General features: G+C 37.1%; 1 protein-coding gene across 1 annotated transcript; it reads left to right on the forward strand.

The window, feature by feature from the left end:
* The first annotated feature begins 7,506 nt into the window (after nucleotides 1-7,506).
* LOC100891688 lies at nucleotides 7,507-20,917 on the forward strand. The gene is made up of 3 exons (XM_003730181.3): nucleotides 7,507-7,808; nucleotides 15,759-15,925; nucleotides 19,004-20,917. Exons 2-3 carry the CDS (start codon nucleotides 15,779-15,781, stop codon nucleotides 20,198-20,200), a joined length of 1,344 nt encoding a protein of 447 aa, XP_003730229.1. The 5' UTR covers nucleotides 7,507-7,808; nucleotides 15,759-15,778; the 3' UTR covers nucleotides 20,201-20,917.
* The last annotated feature ends 325 nt before the right edge of the window (nucleotides 20,918-21,242 follow it).

A 21,242-nucleotide genomic window follows, 5' to 3' on the forward strand; every position in this document is an offset into this window, starting at 1 on the left:
CATTTTCCAAAATGAGGGGGGGGGGCACCATAAAAAAGGACACTTTCTGGAAGATAAGGGGCACCTATAAAGGGAAACATCGAAATGTAAATCTACCATATTTAGACTTTGGTATGCCTATTTACCCCTACTTTTTTATGATTGAGATTGCATTATCATGGACGATTTCAATATTTGTTTCTCTCTTTATTAAATACATGGTCCAATATACTGTTTAAGAATCATACAATGCAGTTGGGTGTGATGGTCTGAATATTAAGAAAATGTTAAGATTAGTGACGTCGCAGGGCGAAAAATTTTATAATGAGAAAAACAACAACAAACCCTGATGGGTTTTAAGCGCAATTCAATCTTGAAAAACAGAAAATACATTTCGAAATTAACACAATAATTGTACCAATTATAAATGCGAGCGAGCTTTGGGGGAAATGAATGAAAAAGTTGCTCTAAGTCGCTCTATAGGGTCGTAGGTTGTGAGAAAGGAAAAATGGTACTTTTCAGGAAGTTAAAGGACACCTATTAGAAAAAAAGGGGCACATGTCATAACAAACCTCGAACCAGAAAAGGGGCACTCACCAGAGATGAAAAAGGTACATATGAGAAAGGAAAATGGGCATCTGTCGAAGAAAAGAGGGCACCTACCAGATTTTAATAGGGACATTTATCGGAGGTGAAAAGTAGTATTTATGAAAAGGGGAGGGGGCTGTTTTAAAAAAGGGAAAAGGGGCATTTATTAGAAGGAAATAGAGTAACTAATGAATAGGGGACACGTGTCAAAATAAAGGATGCACATATCAGAGGTGAAAAGAAGCACGTAATAGAAGGGGAAAGGGAACTGCTTAAAAAGGAGAATGTCCCTTTTCAAACGTAGGGGGGTCGACTTATTTCGACTCATTCGTGTATTATGATAAACATACTTTTACCCCCGCCCCTCGCCCTGCTGTCTCTCTCCCTCTCTCTCTCTCCCTCTCTCTCTCTCCCTCCCTCTCTCTCTCTCTCTCTCTCTCTCTCTCTCTCTTTCCCTCCGTTTCACCCATATATATATGGCTTTTGTGTCTCCCATTTAGCGTACGTGCGTTCAAAGATTATTTTAAAGATACTATGTCCCTTGTGCAGCCAACATGAAATTATGTTCATCTTTGCAGGAACTATGAATATATCATTTATGCCCTATCTGTAACAATTAAACATTTAATAGCAAAGTCCTAGTATTCAAATTATTCAAGTAAGCCTGTTTACCTTCTAGACTTCACTGTCAGACAATATTGAGTGACTGACTGACATTTTTTTTCTTTGGTAAGGACATACATAAAAACGGGCTGTAACAGGTACACGATCATTTTGTCTACATCAATAACCCACTACCTCTAACGGCCAAAATTAAACTGATTGAATCTTTGTGCAGCACAAAATTACGACTATTAGGTAAAAGGATCTGAAAATCTATTACTTAGATGTTTGCAATCACTTAAGTCGATTCGACAACTAATGGTCGTTATTTTCCCAATACAAGCAATTTTCAAGCCCTTTTGTCTTTATACGGGAAGTTCTTTACTAGTATTGTCTTTCAAATGCCGTTGGAATGTAACTTCTACATTTTTTGGCCTGCACATGAAACACAGTATCTTTTAAAGGAGAAATTTTGATTATAAATTAAGAGTTATCGTTTTTCTTTTATTTCGTAGAAAAGAGGGATTTTTCTTTTTTCTTTTATTCAAAGAGTATCTTTCTTGCAGTGGCGTTGAATGTATCCATAATGCAAATCAGAAGGTCTGAAGTGCGAAACTAGTAATCCTTTCATGATTCACAAAGGTGAATGCATTTTCTGGTCACTTCATATTCAAACGGCTTAATTGAGAGTGATGTCACGCCTTGTCAAAGTTTAGATATATGACATACTCGTGCTACCTCTATAGAATATATTAATCAGTAAAGTCTTTCTGGGGATTCGAATGATCTTAATGATAAATATTGGTCCGGGTCATGCAATTTGCACTGTTACAATAAAGGTTTGATAGCAATAGGGAAATGTTAAGAAAAACTAAATGTATAATATGCAGATTTTTGCATAATCAAAATGAAATTGAAATCGACTCAGTTTTGCTTGAAATCATACACAGCGCACACATAAATGGATGTAAGGCAACTACATATGGCATAAACGTTTCGTGATATTTTGCAGCTATTTCGACATATATTTAAAGGGATAGTTGACTTCTGTTGCTTAGGGCGCTACACAAAATATTTTTGTGAGATAATGTAAAACCATTAAAACGACAAAATCATCTTTGTTTGATCAAAATCGGTTTAGAGACGGCTGAAATATCCATAAATATAACCATTTCTAATATTTGTGTACCACCACAAATATTCGATAATTTGAAGGAAAAAACGAATTATCGCCTTTTACGTTGTATTTCAGCTTATGCCGATGTTGGATTTTTTTGTTCGGCTTTGTCGTTTGGTTATATTACGCAGAACCAGCCGGCCCATGTATTCTTCTTATTAATTAATTAATTAACGGTCACCGTATTTTTTTTTTAAAGTGGAGCTGAACTGGTATGATCGTATTGGCTAAGTTTTGCACATTTTGGGTCTAAAATTACCTTCATAGCAATTTTAGGTCCCAAAAGGGCACTAGATATGCCGTAGATATTAAGTAATAAGAGCAATAAGCATGCACTTTGAAGGCATTTGCGGTCTGAAAACAGAACTCAACTATCCCTTTAAAGTATGAGGGCATCCAGTCTTGCTGAAAATCATGCTGGGGGTGTTTCACAAAGATCCTAAGTTGAACTTATCTCTAAATTGGACTGTAACAATATTGAAAGCCGTTAGCATCTATGAGATTTTGATTCAAATCATTAATATTTTCAATTATCAATGGGATTTCATGTCGGTCCCTCAATTCTAACTCACATTTTCAAGCAATTTCCTCATTAAAAAAGCAGAAAAAATATTTGTTGTCTCATGTGTCTAATATTAAGACCCGAACACCACCTTCTACTTAATATCTTTTTAGAAATCATTTGCTAAAGTGCCAAATTGTGCGATTGTATGTGTTTTAAAAAACAGATATAGTCCTGCTATTTTTAAATCATTTCGTTATTCTCAAATTTGCAAAACAACCAACTGTAATCTTTTTTCAGTTAGAATGCAGACATAACCACTATACAACATTGCATTTAACGTATTGACATAACGCAGCATGCGCAAATCCATTCAAGAGAAAGTATTCGACTTAAATGTGTAAAATTTTCAATAAGGTAATTCACTTCTTTCCAACCATTCAGTGGCGCCTCTCTTAATGCAATGTCTTTTGCAGATAGTATCGCTTTACTTATATCAGTATTTTGATTTCAATTCCAAAATTAGAATACATCAACGTTTGAAAACATGGTACGGTTAAAGGTCATGGCAATAAGTAAAGAGGTATCATGGATGGCTTAAAGTGTTAACCACGTTTAGACTTGTGTCTTGAATAATTCACCGAAGATGATTGCATTTACACTTCTCTCTCTCCCTCTCTCTGTCTCTCTCTCTCTGTCTCTCTATGTCTCTCTCTCTCTCTCTCTGGCTCTCTCTCTCTTTCTCTTACCTAACTTTTCGCTATTTCCTTGTCTCGGTCTGTCTCCCATCCCCTTTTACTCTAGCTATCTCTCTCTCTCCCTCCCTCTCTCTCTCGTGCTCGCTGTCTATCTCCCCTCTATATCTCTCTCGCTTTCTTTCTCGCACCCTCTATCTGATGTCTGCCTCTCTCTCCCTCTCTCTCTCTCTTTCTCTCTCTCTCTCACACACACACACTATCTCACTATCTCTCTCTTTCTCGCGCTCTATGCCTGTCTCCCTCTCTATCTCTCTAACTACAGTCCGACCAGTGGGGCGGTTAAGCAAATATAGTTGATAAAAATGGTAAAGGGGATCTTCACATGCCCTCCTTTTTTCACCACGTTTAGACGTACGTCTGAAATAATTTACGGAAGTTATTGCATTTTAATACCCTTCCCCCCCCCTCTCTCTCTCTCTCTCTCTCTCTTTCTCTCTCTTTCGCTATTTCTGTGTCTCAGTCTATCTCTCATCCTCTTTTTAATACTCGCTTACTCTCTGTCTCTCCCTCTCTTTTTCGCGCTCTCTGTCTGCCACCCTCTCTCCATTTCTCCCCGTCCCTCTCTCTTTCTTTTATTTATCGCGCTCTCCATCTGTGTGTCTGTTTTCTTTCTCCCTGTCTCTCCCCCTCTCTCTCTCTCTCTCTCTCTCTCTATCTATCTATCTACATTCCCGCCAGTGGGACAGTTAAGCAAATATAGTAGATACAAATGATAACGCGCACCCTTACTACGATGATCGCCAATACAGGTATCTTCATGTAGTAAAAATCAATTACAATCGAGAAGTCACGTATACATGCAATTAAAAATGCAATGGAATTTCATAAAGTGCTCTTTATTAAATTTATCTGAAGATGTGTAATTGTCATTGCATACATCGTACGGCCTTGTGTAAGTACATGTATATGGAATAAGATCACTTTCAATGTTTGATAAAATCTTTCGTTAGAACATACAATAATTATGTTAAATAGAACGCCGGAGTATGCGATGAAGACATTGTCTAAGATCGTCGCGAATGCATGCTAAATCACTCTGTAAAATTGCCTCCCGTTCAGCACAGTTTTGCAATTACCCGCTTTTCAATTCTGATTCAGGCAATTTACCGTTCGAACCAGCCCGAAACGAGACCCCATCAGTCATTCCCATCCCCTCAAGCATATCCTTTGTGACATCATCATCTCATCCATTGACGTCATAGTGCCTGCTGACGTCATAGTGTGTTGTATGATCCGGGTTAAGACGGATGCGAAAGGGGGTGAAGTAACTGAATAGACACGTTTCACTCACGTTCGAGGACATTACAGATGAGTTTTTAAGGGGTGATTCTCTCTGCTACCACAAAATATCTGAATTAGTACAATTTTTGAATAATCGAATCAAAATGTTCAATTTCAAGACGCAAAAGTGTGCGCTTGTGTGCGTGTGTGTGTGTATATATATATATTTGAATAAGGCAGACTAATCGAACATGGTTGGTACTCTGTCTCTCTCTGTCTTTTTATATATGTCTCTTTCTCTCTCTTTCTCTTTTTCTCTTTCTTGTATTATATATTTTTTCTCTCTTTCTCTCTCTGTTTCTCTCTCTTTCTCTATCTTTTTTCTTTCTATATCTCTCTCTCTCTCTCTCTCTTGCATTATATATTTCTCTCTCTCTCTTTTTATATCTATCAATCTACAGTCCGACCAGTGGTAAAGTTAATCAGAGTAGCAACCATGTTCCATTAGTATGCCTATTCAATATAGTTTTGTTCTGCCTAGACATTGAGCACTAAAGGATAGAGTATTATACATATTATACGAAAATTTGAAGAAATGCGACGGAGATAATAATGAAACACAAGAGATTATGTAAAACTCTTTTCAGACATATATATTTAGAAATAATATACATTTCAGTTTGCATGTTTACAGTGTTTAACACAAATTCAAAATAAACTTCATATAATCCTTTAAATTAACTAAGTAAATATGTGCATATGTCCGTGAGTGTGAAGAAATTATTTTTTTCCTCTATATTTTCTAATCTCTTCAGCAATTTTCTTTTCCCTCTCCTTCTCTTTCTATTCCTGTCTAACATCATCTTCTTATTTTTCTATATTCAGCTTAGAGATTCTAATTGTTCCAACACTAAAGATATAAATGTAATTATTACATATGCACAATATGCAATATATAAAATGTAAATGTTAAACTACTTCCAAGGGAAAACTTACAATAGTCTTGTAATATGGCATGTTTTTAAAAATGAACTGTGTTTGGATAACATTTCAGATTTTATATCGTATGCCCTCAACATTATTGCCCTTGATTTTATCTGATTGTAAAGATCTCAAGGGATGAGGTGTAAAGTGAATGTTTATTTTTGTTTTAAATATTTTGTTGTTAAATGTATTTTATAACCAAATAAATACCTCTGAATAGGAAATTAAAAAAAAAATAGTCAGCTTGGAGATTCTTAAGTAGACCTACTCCTGCTTGTGTGGACTCCGATTCCCTTATCTCATAATTTGTGAAGTGGCTTTCAGTTATCAATTATTTTTCTTGTCATCCATCAATGATTGTTATTTCTTCTTTTCAACCATAAACCCGGCGCCATCTTGTACTTGCATTACGCACACGTCAAGATCCACTTTTGCATTCATTGTTTTATGCTGTCTGCTTTCGTAATGCTACAATGCTGCAGATTAGAATGCCACATGAAGAATGGGTTAAAATTAAATGTTTTCATTTTACTATAATTACAACTGTGAAGAGGTACTGCATCACAAAGAGGGGATGGGGGAGGGAGGGGGGTTATGGTCTTACTTGGAACTACAAGTCGAAATGACGGTGGTATCTTTGGGGCGCGCGTTGGTTGTTACCAGATTTCGTATGTCCCTCTTTTCGCGTTTCTTTTCTCTTTTCTCTCCTTTTCTCCTTCTTTTAAATATTATGACCTCTTTTGCTATTCAATCGAAAGGGAAGCATGTGCCCATCTCTTTCTGATCCACGGGGTTGGTCATCATTCCGAATTGTATGCCACAAATTGACAATAATGGTCCAATGAATATTTTCTACTAAAAGTGTGGGGCAAGTAATGTTCCAATCACATGTGCTTATTGAAGTAACTGTTTCTTTAAATTCTTATGTTGATTTCCTGTTGTCTGGAAACAATTACCCAGTAAAATAAAACATATTTTTAACTTTTATAATCTGCTGAAGCCTTTTGGTATGAACATTTCTTCATTAAGTCAACGCTTCTTTTTGGTCAGGGGGATAATTTTGCACTTTCGATGACATTTCAGGAAGAAAAGGCAATTCAAAATGTGAACATTCTTATCATGCGTAAAATAACAATTACAGCTGGGTGCGTCATCAGTTCAATCAGAAGACACTGATATATTGTTCATAATGACGCAAAGCATTTTTTTCTTAATTTATTGATCATGAGTGCGTTGTAATTTTTATTTGAAAAGACATGGCTATATTCTTTTAAAAAAATATCATAGGCCTCCAACATAAAGACGCTTCCCCCGATCATTTGCTTTACGCATATTTATCTTCTGTCGTGGCTTTATCTTCTCTTATCTCCTCCCCGCTTACTGTATTTCTGTTGTCTCAATTTCCGTTTTGCCTCTTATCTGCTTGCTAATCACTCTTCACAATCTCCGATTCGACGCTCCCCATCTCAATCTTTGTCTACCTTCGATAGCTAGCCAGTATTATTCCTTATTGTGCCGTCTTCGCCATGCATCCCCCTCGCATCTCATTTTCTCATTATGACGTAATCACTTTAACATCTTCATCCGCAACGCCCAGACTCGCCTTGCAGCGCTATTAACCACATACACACACACACGACACACAGCAAGTCACACACACACACGCTCTCTGTCAGACACACTCACGCTGTTTTACACACACAAACGCGCACGCACACACACACAAATAAACGCACACAGCCATCGTTTTGGCGTCAAGCACAGACGCAAAACGTTTAGATCAGGGTATTTTGTTGGACGTTAAAACGCATTCTTTGCGCTGTCGCTCCCCTCCAGCTATCGGCTCGACCCTGGGAAAGAAACGCGAGGGCGAAAGCAATAGATGCGATCTTTTAAAAAATTCTACGTGTACCGCATTGCCATTGTATCTTTCTCGTGTGTACCTACATCATCACCAGAACGTTCAGGCATCAACTACCTGTTTGTCTAAGAGGAGGTGAGTGCATTTTATTGTATTGCTCTATCATTATAATAGTATCTATGCGTTATTGTTGCACTACTTGTTCTTCATTGCTGCTGTTTTTTTTAAAATTTACATCCGTTGCATTTAATGACCACATATTTCATTCTCATAATTCTGGTACATTGTTTTCCTTATCATATTTCTTAAGAATTCATGATAATCATATTTCTTATACATTTATGATAATCACAGTTCTTATATATTTACGAGTGTCACATAACTGTATATGTACGAGTATCACATTTGTGTATACATTTACGAGTATCACATTACTTTCTATGTACGATTAGCATATCTTATACATTTCTGATTATCACATTTCTTATATATTGATGGTTATTTATATTTCTCATACAATTATTAAACTCTGGTATATTACAAACCCTGGCCTGTCATGATCATATTTATGCCATAATCATAATGTTGCCTAGAAGTGAGTTTTTGTTTTTATAATTCTGTATCATGTGTACAAGATGACATGTAGTCGATTCAATATTCAATGTAATAAATTTTTCATTTACCTCAATCGTATTGTAATTGTAGCAGTGACGTTGCATGTATCCGAAATACCGCATATGTTAGTCGTATGTGTTCGCTCTGTTTTGCAGAACTCTGATTCATTTACAATATTTGAGTCATAGTTATATCTAAATGTATAACGATTTGTCATTTTCCATTTTATGGAACTGTAATTTATATTCCGTAATGATAATTGAATATACATAAATAAATCTGTCATGTGAATATGCTCGCAACTATAAGTTCTGTGGGGGGGGGGGGAGGGAGAGATATTGGCACCCAAAACCTGAACTTCAGTCACATTTGTTCATGAGGAATACGATGTATTTTGAAATGAAACATCTGATGTGCTTTCAGGTAAATGTAGCACATTTCTTGTTATTTTCAAAATACTAACAAAATATTTCAAATCTATCTTGGGTTTTTTCGACACCTGATGCATTAAAGGTACTAAATGTATGTCCCATTTGCAGGCCAACAAATGAAAAGGTTAAATTCCACCAGCATTTGAGAGATACTACTAATTTAGAACCTCAACACTAAAGAGTTGAAATGAAACATCTGATGTGCTTTCAGGTAAATGTAGCACATTTCTTGTTATTTTCAAAATACTAACAAAATATTTCAAATCTATCTTGGGTTTTTTCGACACCTGATGCATTAAAGGTACTAAATGTATGTCCCATTTGCAGGCCAACAAATGAAAAGGTTAAATTCCACCAGCATTTGAGAGATACTACTAATTTAGAACCTCAACACGAAAGAGTTGAAATGAAACATCTGATGTGCTTTCAGGTAAATGTAGCACATTTCTTGTTATTTTCAAAATACTAACAAAATATTTCAAATCTATCTTGGGTTTTTTCGACACCTGATGCATTAAAGGTACTAAATGTATGTCCCATTTGCAGGCCAACAAATGAAAAGGTTAAATTCCACCAGCATTTGAGAGATACTACTAATTTAGAACCTCAACACGAAAGAGTTGAAAATGTATTTGTGTGTGAATATAACGACCGTTAGTTGTCAATTCGACTTTAGGGATTGCAATCCTTTTTAGTATATTGTCTTATTTTCAGACCCTTGTTACCGAATGGTGTACGTTTTGTGCTGCGAAAAGATTCGATTAGTTAAGTGTTGGCCATCAAATGGATATTAAAGTCGTAAACGTTTCATCTTAAGCAATAGGCCAATTTTCGTGATGTCTGCAATTTGCATTCTGGCTATTGAAATACAACAATTCTTTTTTTTAAAGGTGAATGAAATGGTTTGGAACGAGGCACTTCACGAACCATTTCATTCACCTTTTACAAAGAATTCTTGCATTGCAATAGCCATAATGCAAATTGCTGACATTACGTGTTGTTAGGCAATGCAATCCGTAATGTATATTTAATAACACATATCTCAAGAATGACAATTTTGCCCATTACATCGGAACTTTTCATGAAATGATTGTGACAAAATGATTTATTCGTGATATTTAAAGTGAACATATTCCTAGAACTGTTTGGGTATGACTCTGTAGATTGATTAATAAGGTTTAGTGAAGAAATAAAAAAAATGCATCATGCGTGGTTAAAAATGGTTTTTGATGAAATTGTGTCAAAACAAATTTGTGGAAGTACATTATTCATGGCTTTCTTCATTAATATCATAGCGATGTGTTCATCCCATCAACAACGAAGGGAGCCGAATTATAATGTGTAGTGGGTACTAGTACAAATAATACATGTTTGGGAGTGCATTAGTGAATATGCACTGCACGCAGGGTAAGTCACAGTAGGATAATAAACGAGACTGGTCAAGTTCATTGTTCGTCTCAATGTGACTAAACCGAGTGCAGTGCATATCCCAAATGCACGAGCTAAAAACATATATTATTTTTGTATAACATGGGTCTACAGTATGAGTATAAAGTCGAGACATTGACAGATGCTATCACCTAAATGCACTCCCGTTGTTGTTGTAGTTGGTAAATATTAATATACTTACACGTGATCCATTTCGACGCTTCTCATTGGCTACATTCTTCAAACCATTGTATACCACTTTGCAACCGCCGACCTTCGTCTTCCTGATAATTGGTTATAAGCCAGTATGATGAGAGCCCTGGGGGAGAGTATCAAAAAGCGAATTACCTTCTAGTGCGTTGTTTTTATTAACAAATGCATCTATAGTAAGTAATGCGAAATATGATTAACATTTTGTGCATCTATATAGTTATATCAAAATATTAGCGGGGTGTGTTCTCTTTTGTTTTAAAGACTCACTGCACTACTTGTATACGTAGCTACTTGCGCCATCTTTATAACAAATAATGCGTAATCGGTGACCATTGGTCGCCATGATCCTCTTTTTATTATGTTAATTTAGAGCTGATTTGATGAGATAACCACCTGTTTAATGACCTTGCAGAGTGGTCTAATCCCTCCTGTAAACTAGTACAGATGGGCTTTAATATGTAGCATCCTGTCTTTTAAGTGCGATATAACTTTTATTTACGCGTAACATAATCATCGTGTCTATGACGTGGGTTTTATTTACAATGCATCTATATCAGTTAAAGGGATCGTTTAACAATGTTAAATCTGATATACATGGCCCTACGTGTTATCAGTGTCTGTGATATGGTGTTATATTGAAGCCCTAACAAAATTGCGCTTCAAAATGATCAAGAAGTGCCTCAAAAAAAGTAAAAACCTTTGAGTGACCGGTTTTACCATACTCGTTTTCCCAAATAGACTGGTGTTATGAAAACCGTTTGGCAAACGCAAAATTTGATTTCGACTTTCAATCATAAATATCTTGATAATTAGACAGGCGATCGGCTTGTATAAGTCAAGGGGTTCCTGCAACCACCTGACTGACCTAAAGGTTTATAATGATCATTGTAGCATGAGCTAAATCAAGGATTTTTTAAAAGGATTTAAGACAAAGTTACCGGATCCCTTTAATGCGAAGTGTGATAGGCATTTTGAGCATAGTGTATAGGTATAGCAAAATGAAAGCAGAGTGTGTGTCCTTTTTGTAATGTTATATTTTGGTTTATGTGCGTCATAACCTTCTATTTACCTATCATGACAATGCTACTAATCATATTCTGCTTCTGTGCACTCGAAATAACACCACGTCTGTAATAGCTTTTCAAAGTCATTTGAAAGAAAATACTCTAGCTGCAATCATGGAAAGCACAATAAGCGCACCCTGCATTTCATGCAATAAAATCCAAAAGACTTGGTTTTACTAATGCAAGTGGTCGAGAGGGAATGTGAATTGAGATTTATAATTTGCCACTGTTGTAGGAACAAAGTGAAACGACCGTGCAAAGTGTTATTACTCAGGCCCATTCCCAATCAGGGACCCGTTTCACAAAGCCTTTTTTCAATGACAAATGACGAATATCAGTGAAAAATCTGCTGATAACCAATCAGAAGCAAGGATTTCAGTAGTTTATAACAGAAACTGTCATTTGTCACTGATGACAAGTTTTGTGAAACGCCCAATCTGATATGATTAAATAGTGAGTCATACATGAAGAGCTCGGTTCCAAAAGGTACTACATCCATTTTTCATCACAATTAATTTGTTTTTGCATTGATGTACACATTTCCAGTAGCCTCATACACTGACACTTCCGAAAAGTTGAATTTCCACACAAAAAATAAAAATTGCATTTAAAAATCAGTTCGGTTCCAAAAGGTAATGTATCCATTCAAGTCATCCATTGTAGCTTGCCTAAAGCATGCACGATTTTCGGTTCCAAAAGTACTACATCATAAAAATCATGAAAAATATTTGTGCAGACTCAGATTTTGTTTAAAGAGTGGTTTTATACTTGTATTATACAATAATGTAATCAGCCAAAGTATCCTTCCAAACTGACATTGCTATTAAAGTACGATAATTATAACATCGTGTTTTTTTTCTCAGAACTTCAATTTATGGATGTAGTACCTTTTGGAACCGAGCTCTTCACATACTCTCATCATTAATATTTTCGTACATATCTATGCATTATCTCGCGGTCTCTTTCCCACTCTGTCTGTATGTTTTTCTGTCTCTGTCTCTTTCTCTCTCTGTGTCTCCCTCTGTCTCTGTCACTCTTGTTGTATATCTCCTTCTCTCTCTTTCTTTCCATTTCTCCTTCTCTATTTATCTCTTCTCTCCCCTTCCCCCTTCACTCCCCCTCCACTCTCACTCTCTCTCTCTCTCTCTCTCTCTCTCTCTCTCTATCTCTCGTTTACTTAAAGTAATCCATTAATTTCAAAAGCCCTCTACACCTCAGACTAGTCTGCTAGATCGATGGCGCCGCATAACTGCTGCATTCTAATTTTAATTAAATTGAAAAGGTATTTATATTCAAAAAATAATATAGCAGCTTAAAGATACTATGTCCGTTGTTTAGCCAACATCAAATTCTGTATAACTTTGCAAGAAATATTAATATGTCATGTTTGTCCAATCTGTCAAAATCAAATGTTAGCAGTGTCCTAGTATTCAAATTATGCAAAGAAACCCGTTTACTTTCTAGACTTCCCTGTTAGACACTATTGAGTGACTGACTGACATCTTTCTTCTTTGGTAATAACATACATCAAATGAGCTGTAAGAGGTAAATTAGCATTTGTCTACATCAATAACCCACTACTTATATGGCTAAAATTAAAGAGATCGAATCTTTGTGCAGCACAAAATGCACGACCATTGTAACAAGGGTCTGAAAATCTGACTATCACTTAGGTCATTGCGACTAATAATGTCGATTCGATAACTAATGGTCGTTATTTTCCCACTTAAAGAAATTTATGAAGCCCTATCGTTGTGAGGGAAGTTCTAAATAAGTCTTGTCATTCAAATGCCGTCGGAATTTCACCTTTTCAATGTTTTGACCTGCAAATGGGACATCGTACCTTTAAGAGCTGAATGACATACAATAAACACACATCATACATATATATACATATTAAAATACAATGTAATATATTTCATCATTCCGATCCGTCATAACGACAATTATACATTAAAATAAGCAAAGAGAGACCGGAAGGATTCTACGAATGATTGTCCGATGACAGATGTATTATTGTTACTATCATTATTATTATTATTATAACAATTACTATTACTATCATTATTACCATTAATCGGGAGCTCCAGGAGTGTCAAATCTGACTGACATGAGCGCTGTACAAGAATCCATTATTATTATTATGGCCTGTAATCCAGCTAACATTGAAAGTTACAAACTGATTCAGTCTAGGACGCAGGTTCGAAGCTGAGTCACGTCTTTTGGATGATGACGTTTGAAGGTCGGTCCCCAGACGTAAATAATAAATATATTTCAATAAATATCTGATTAATAAACGTCTGTAAAAACCCAAAACACACACACACATATTATTATTATTATTATTCTCATCATCATTTACATTCAATTGAGTATGATTAGTTGATTACCCACATCGCCATTATCCGTATATCACTAAAGTATGATTGACATATTTGTGAACTATAGATGTAAAGTTTATTGTGTGACTAAGATGGAAAGATAGAGTCAAAGATGATGTAATATATTCAGTATATATACTTTCTAATCTTGGCATCCCTTTAGAATCACCTTTTTATACTTCGTCATTCTCAATTATATCCCTTCATTACACTCAAATCGCCTGTGCGAGAAATGGAAAAAAATACGTTGGTATTGGTAGAGTGTTCAATATATTTTAAGTAATGAAATGTGTACCAGGTATTATCGTAATAAAACCGTGCGTGACCGTAGGTGTCTTAGAGCCATGAAACGAAAATGTAGACCCATTTCGATATTAAAGCGACACAGAACACGAATATCTTATACCGTCAATTTGTGTTGCCAAGGCTAACGGTTTTTCAGGATTACGTTATTGCCAACCGAATATTCTTTCATTTTTTAAAGTTTATGACTGAATGCTTTGATTAAAAACGAAGAACAAATCGAGTCCAACATTGACTCCCATAAAGATCAAACAGAAACGTGACAAATGCTTTTATGGAGGAAACGATGGAGACATATACAGGGGGGGGGGCTTGGATAACGGGAGAGACATGGATATAATTTAAGAGGGTGAGATAGAGAGAACACTTGAGAAAAGGGGACAGGGAGGGGAAGAGGGAGAGATAGTGAGAGAGAGAGAGAGAGAGAGAGAGAGAAAGAGAATGCTGAGGAGAGAGGAAAGAGAGGGAGAGATAGAGAGAATGACGAAGAAGGGGAGAGGAGGAAGTGTGTGAAAGAGAGAGAGAGGGGGGGGGGGAGGGAACTAATACCCATTACGGTATTAATCGGGGTAATGGTTCGAATCGGTGCACTGGTAGAATCACGTATTGGTGGTAACAGACCTCCGCTCTTATCTTTCACTACATCTTACTCAATTAGCACAATGCTGTTATTTTGCAATAATTCGAACGAAGTAGATGATACTTTGACTACAATTAAAGGGACCTCGAGTTTTATATTCAGATATGAGTGTTTCTTATATTGAAGGATGGTTAATAGACGGAATTACTACTTCTTCCAAAACTGCTCTTACGAACTTCTGCTACTGTAACTGAGAAACTCTACTGGAATATGTACCATTCCTTTGGGGCTATTGCTTGTACTAAAATAATGTTGAGTCTATTCACTGCTACTACTGTACTACTGCTACTACTACTACTGCTGCTGCTGCTGCTGTCTACTACTACTACTACTACTACTACTACTACTACTACTACTACTATAATTACTACTAATATTACTACTATTTCTACTGCTGCTACAACTGATATTAATGCTACATTACTATCATTACTTCTGCTTCTACTAATAATAATACTACTATTGGTTGTTGGTTAATACTACTTCTGCTGCTGCTACTATTACTAATCATACTTGTATTTATTCCTTCCCCCGTGCCAAATTTTGGAATATGTTTATTGAAGAGAATGATTCACCTTTTGATGGTACTATTCCTTCTGCGAGGCCCAGCCCTTTTTTCTTCTTTGACAATCAACCCGGTATGTTTATTTGAACGAGTGATGAATTACTCGATGTTGAATGATTTCTAGGATTGTAAGCTATTTTTCAGATCTCTCTCTCTCTCTCTATGTTTTCAATCACCATAAGTATTATTCTAGTCATATTAATTCGCCTGATAGCTGCAGTGGGGTGGTGAGGCGATGGCATTTTAAAGAAGCATTCTCGAAGAAATTTCAAATAGTTGATGACGAGAAAGCAAAAGGAGTAATTTAAAATTAGGTGGTTAGAATGAGTAATATCATTCATATACACAAGAAATAAGAACAGTCACAATATCAAGCCTTGAGGTACTCCACATCCTATAGTTTTAAAATCAGAATCTAACATATGTCTTTGATTTATATCTCTAGGCGTCACGACGGCGTCAGTGATGACGGAAGAGAAGACGACTCGGTATCTCTCCCAGATTGGAAGATGCAGCGACGAGGGCAGAGCCAACTTCGAAAGCCTGGTCGAGAGCATCACATCGGCAACCGACGAAGACGTGGAGAGTGTCGGAAAAGACGCAAGAGCTCAGGTATTGTGATTTTGACATTTCCTTGCTCGTCTCCCCTTTCTTGTTCTCTCTCTGTCTCTGTCTGTCTGTCTCTCTCTCTCGCTCTCTCTCTCGCTGTGTTCTTTCCTTCCTATTATTGTATGAATATGGGTAATTCCAAAAATTAGGGACCGACTTTGTGACATTTTTGGTGTCCCTGTTACATAAAGAACATACACGTACTTGGGGCTCTTTGAGTAAAGACTTTCATAGTAGAGTGAGATTGTAAAGTGATTTTCAAGCATGTTATTGCATCCTCATACCTAGCATCACTTAACAAGCATACTCCACTATGTAAGTCTTTACTCAGAGCCACAAACACGTGTGGTTTTTCTACGTAACAGGTACACCAAAAATGTTACAAAGTGGGTCACTAATTTATGGAATTACCCATATGATATAAATATATACTTTGTAAGATATTTTTGGTGATGCTACTTTGTAAACTCCTTGTAATTCAGCCTGTGGACTGTCATGTGGATTTAATGATAAATACCTTTTCAATTCAGTTCAATTTAAAATCAAAGACAGTAGCAGTTAGTTGTAGTTATGAAAATATTAAACTTGTCAAATGTAACTGTAATCAATTGCTTACTTATTTCGTATATTACTCACAGTTTTATTACATTTAAACCCTGTTCCTTTTGACAAGGAGTTACCTTTTTTTATTAACCGCTGTATCATATCTGCCTCTGTACGAATCGGCGTGGTTTATAAGCTTTTTATCATTATTTATTTGTCTTTAAAATATAATAGTTTTGCCTTTTACCTGATACCGTATACATTCTGAATTCTCATCTGTAGTTCTGCTAAAAGCATTTTGTTTGATTTCATCATGTACATAAATACAATACAGGAAACGAAATATATTCATCCCTACTTCGACATAAATATTTATTGACACTGCAAAATGCCTTCGAAAATTTCTTTCAAAATTAAACAGCATGCATTGATAAGGTGGGGGCGAGGGAGAACTTCATCTGGTTCACTGGAGTAGCCCGGCTCCAGCAACCAAAGGGCACCTGTGTCATTGGATGGGGCGTAACGGTCTTACTTGGTGACTGGCATTGTAGAGAACAAAGCTTCCCCATCTTCCTTTATTTCTTTCATTCAAAATTTACTCGGGGCACTTTCCTTATAATGCCCCTTTTGAAGAAGGGGGTAGTTGAGGGGGTTCGAGAGTGGGGAAGGGGACGTAATCACTTTCCATTTTCATCATCACTATGACTATCCATCTCTCTCTCTATCTATCTCTATCTCTCTCTCTCTCTCTCTCTATCTATCTCTCCCTCACATTCTTTCTATATCCCTCTCTCTCTCTCTCCCTCCCTCCCTTCCCCTTCTCCCTCTCTCTCTCTACCCCTCCTCTCTCTCTTTCTTCCTCCCATTATTTCTCTCTCCCCCCCCCCTCTCTCTTTCTCCCTCGCTCTCCTTCTCTCTCTCTCTCTCTCTCTCTCTCTCTCTCTCTTGTGATCATGTTAAATTGCCATTTAAAAGTTCCGAGGGGTCACCATTTTTTTCAAAATTTCAAAACATCTTTAACATGCTAGATTCAACCAAGTGTTGCATCAAACATGTTTTATTGTTTATCCACCATTTTGAACGGGAAATGATACTCATGCACTCCTCGGCCCCCTTTACATGGTGATTAGACATTTTAATTATTAGAGTGTTCTCCTTTCTTGCTGTTGCTGGCAACATACAATTTGAGGGGGGGGGCACTTTCTCCCATGCCCCTCGAAGATACTCCAATGAATAGACTGAATTAGGATCCTATCAATACAGCATTGCTGCAAAGGTCACGGGGAATAAAGGCAATATTAGGCTGATTGCGAGATGGCAGATAAGATGCATGTGTTTACCTATACTCCATCCATGTCCATTGTAAGAATGTCAAATTGCTATTGGGTAATGGATAGGGCGTATGTATAAATGGCGATATGATGAGGAAAAGCTAAATGGAGAGAAGGACAGAGAGAGTGGTCGGGGAGTTAGAGAGAGAGAGAGAGAGAGAGCGAGAGAGAGAGAGAGAGAGAAATGGAGACACTAAAACGCTTAAGAGTAACAGAGTAAGATATAAACAGAATGGTGGAAAGGGCCGGAAGAGGAAAAAATCAATTAGTAATACCAAAAATGGACTAAAACATTTAATACGTTGTATATTTGTGTCAACCAGTACTAATTTGCTATTGGTGACATCGATTTCCGCGTTGGCAGCTGCTTTTTACTTGCCCAACGGAAATTCATTCAAAAAGGCCGGATGCATGGCGTATAGAAAAGATAATATTGGTCAAATGTCTTACAAGGTTGCATCAGTTACTGATGTTTTGTATACTTTTATCATTAGCCATCGATAGCTTTTATCAAACGATAAGAATTAAGTAAATATTAAGTTGACATTAAGAGTTTTCATTATTTTAAAGATTATGTCATGAATAAATGTCGTTGAATAACTTGAATCGAAAAGAGAGTCAGATAGTAGTGTTTTATACAAGGAAAGGAATATGCCGGAATCGAATAAAGAATTGACAAATTGAGTTTGACTAGTATCGTTATTATCAATATAATATCTATTATTATCATTGTTATCATTATCATTATAATGATCGTCTTCTTCTTCGTCCCCCCCCCCCTCTTTCTCTTTCTCTTTCTCTCTCTCTCTCTCTCTCTCCATCTCTCTCTCTCTCTCCATCTCTCTCTCTCTCTCTCTCTCTCTCTTCTCCTTCTCTCTCTTTCTCTCTTACTCTCTCTCTCTCTCTATTTGCCTTTGCCCTTTTTGTTACAACTTTAATCGTCATTATAATATTATTATTATTATTATTATTATCATTATCATCATCATTTTAATCGTCATTGCTATTATCATTTTTGTTGTTCTAATTGTTTAATTGTTATTATTTTATCATTAGTAGTAGTAGTTTGAAAATAAAAGTGTAATTGTTGTCATTGTCATCATTATCATCATTTTGATTTGTAGGCAATCCATTTTACTCACATGCCCGATTATCTATCATATTGTAACATCTTATTTATTTTCTTCACTTTATTTTTCTTCTCCAGACCAGTCGAGCCAAGCAAGAAGCCGACGATGCAATACGCAAAATTTCGAAAGAAAGAGACCATCGCATTCGGGACATCCATCAAAAGGCTGAACAGAAGAGCAAATTGATCCGTGAGAGAAAAGAGTCCTTGCTTGCTGAAATCAACCGGCTCCGCGAGAGTTTCGAGAGCAGTATGAAAGAGAGGAGAGGCCGGATTGAGACCCAGGTCAAGATGAGGTCAGGGGCAAAGGCCAGTCTGACCGCGGTTGAAGAAACCGAACCATGCGATACTTTGCAGAACATTGCCAAGGACAGCCTCGATTCAGTGCGTCAAATCACGGCCTCGTGCAAGAAGATCAAATTCGCCAGGCAACAAAATCATTCCGAAGAGCTTGTAGGGAACTTGAATGGAGTACAGCACTCATGGGAGTTGGCACGCAGCACACCCATACCCACAAATATCTCCTACCCAGAACTCCTGGCCAAATCGAGAAGCATCAGCAGTGTAATTATGACAAACGAGGTTCGATCCGGGCTCTTTGAAATAAACACCGATACCGAACAAGCACGCACTATCGTTGAGGACGCGCATTTCGATATCTGCGATTGCGCATGCGCATATAACGACACACTCGTTGTAAGCGACTACAACAGCAAGACGATTCATATTTATGATATGGCCGGCGCGTCGGTGAAATCGATAAGTATTCCATCTGCTCGTGCTCGCGTGGCTGTTACGAAGGATGGTCTAGTGCTAGTAGGGGATGAACTGAACGGTAAGATATATTTCCTTAATCCAAGAAATGGAAAAATCATCAGGACTCTACCGATAGAGGGCAAGAAGATCAACGGAATCTACCATATGAGTCGAGGCTGGATCGTGATACAGACGGGCATTACCACGATCAGTGTCTATGACGAGTTGGGAGTGCTAAGAGAAACAATCCAAGATGACGCGTGGAGTGAGCTGCGTTGCGCGGTGAGTCGTGACGTCATCTACATCATGTATAAGAAAATGGACGACCCGACGACGTACGTAGGAATGCGTTGCCCTAGCGGTCGCATCGAGGTGATCGTCCGATGCAAGATATCGAAGTTCCTGCTATCCGAGTTCATTGTGACATCATCGGGGAATGTCGCCATCAACGGTGACAACGAGATCTTGGTGTTCAACCAGGCACCCGGGTATGAAACTGTTCTGAAACGGTTGAAGTAAAAGTTAAATAAAGAGGGTAGATTTTCATTGCAATATCGAGGGCTTATAGACCTCAAAAATGAAAATAATAAAATAAGATATCATATCGGTGGCAATATTGTATAAAATCTTACGAATTTTTCAAATACATTCTGGAAACTAAATGTTTGTAATAAAAGTAATGTGGAGTAGGTCTGTATTGTTGCACGAAATCAATTATTATAACAATCTAGAGTACACACATTTGATTCACTCTTCACTCAACCACCATTTTGTTACTCTACAATAATTGGTAACTCTTTTTAACCAGGCCCAGAACATAGCATGTGCCATTTACATCTGAGCATGGGAATGTTGTGGCTTGCGGGGGAAGGGTTATATTTACTATAAAAAATATGAGCTAAATGCCCCTCTCAGAAATGTGTGAGTTGGTCTACTGGCACGTTCACTTGGTCACTTAGCTCTCTATCTTCGCCTACAAATTGGCTCAGGTCTCCCAGATCAAAACTGAGTCACGTCTTTCGGGTGGTGACGTTAAAGGTCGGTCCCCAGATGTTTACACAAACATCTTATCATCCCCTTCCGGTGTCCGCACTTGTTTATAAATGCGCGGACAGTTAAACTATTCAAAGATAATTTTAAAACATCGTCAAACGCATTTTGGAAAATGGGGTATTTATAAATTTGCCATGTTTACCAAACATAACTATATTCATAACTTTACATTTTTTATGTCCATGCGCGTACGCAGGGGGGGGGGGGGGGAGGGGGGAGTACGCCACTGTGTATGTCATGATTTCATGATGTGAAGTAATACGGGCCTAACCACACCTTTTTTTTCATAGCAATTTTGTCTTATTTCTCCAAATGTGTCATACAAACAATAACATACAATTGAATAAAATAAACACACAACATACAACACATAACACACACACACACACACACACACGATCACGCACATGAGACGAAGCTCTTTGAATTAGAAATATTCTCACAGAATTTGTACAGTAACCTATTACTCAGTCAGTTTGTTTACGTAATGCTTGATTTTATAATTATG

Source organism: Strongylocentrotus purpuratus, unplaced genomic scaffold (assembly GCF_000002235.5).
Source record: "Strongylocentrotus purpuratus isolate Spur 01 unplaced genomic scaffold, Spur_5.0 spur5_scaffold_20, whole genome shotgun sequence".
Taxonomy (NCBI): domain Eukaryota; kingdom Metazoa; phylum Echinodermata; class Echinoidea; order Camarodonta; family Strongylocentrotidae; genus Strongylocentrotus; species Strongylocentrotus purpuratus.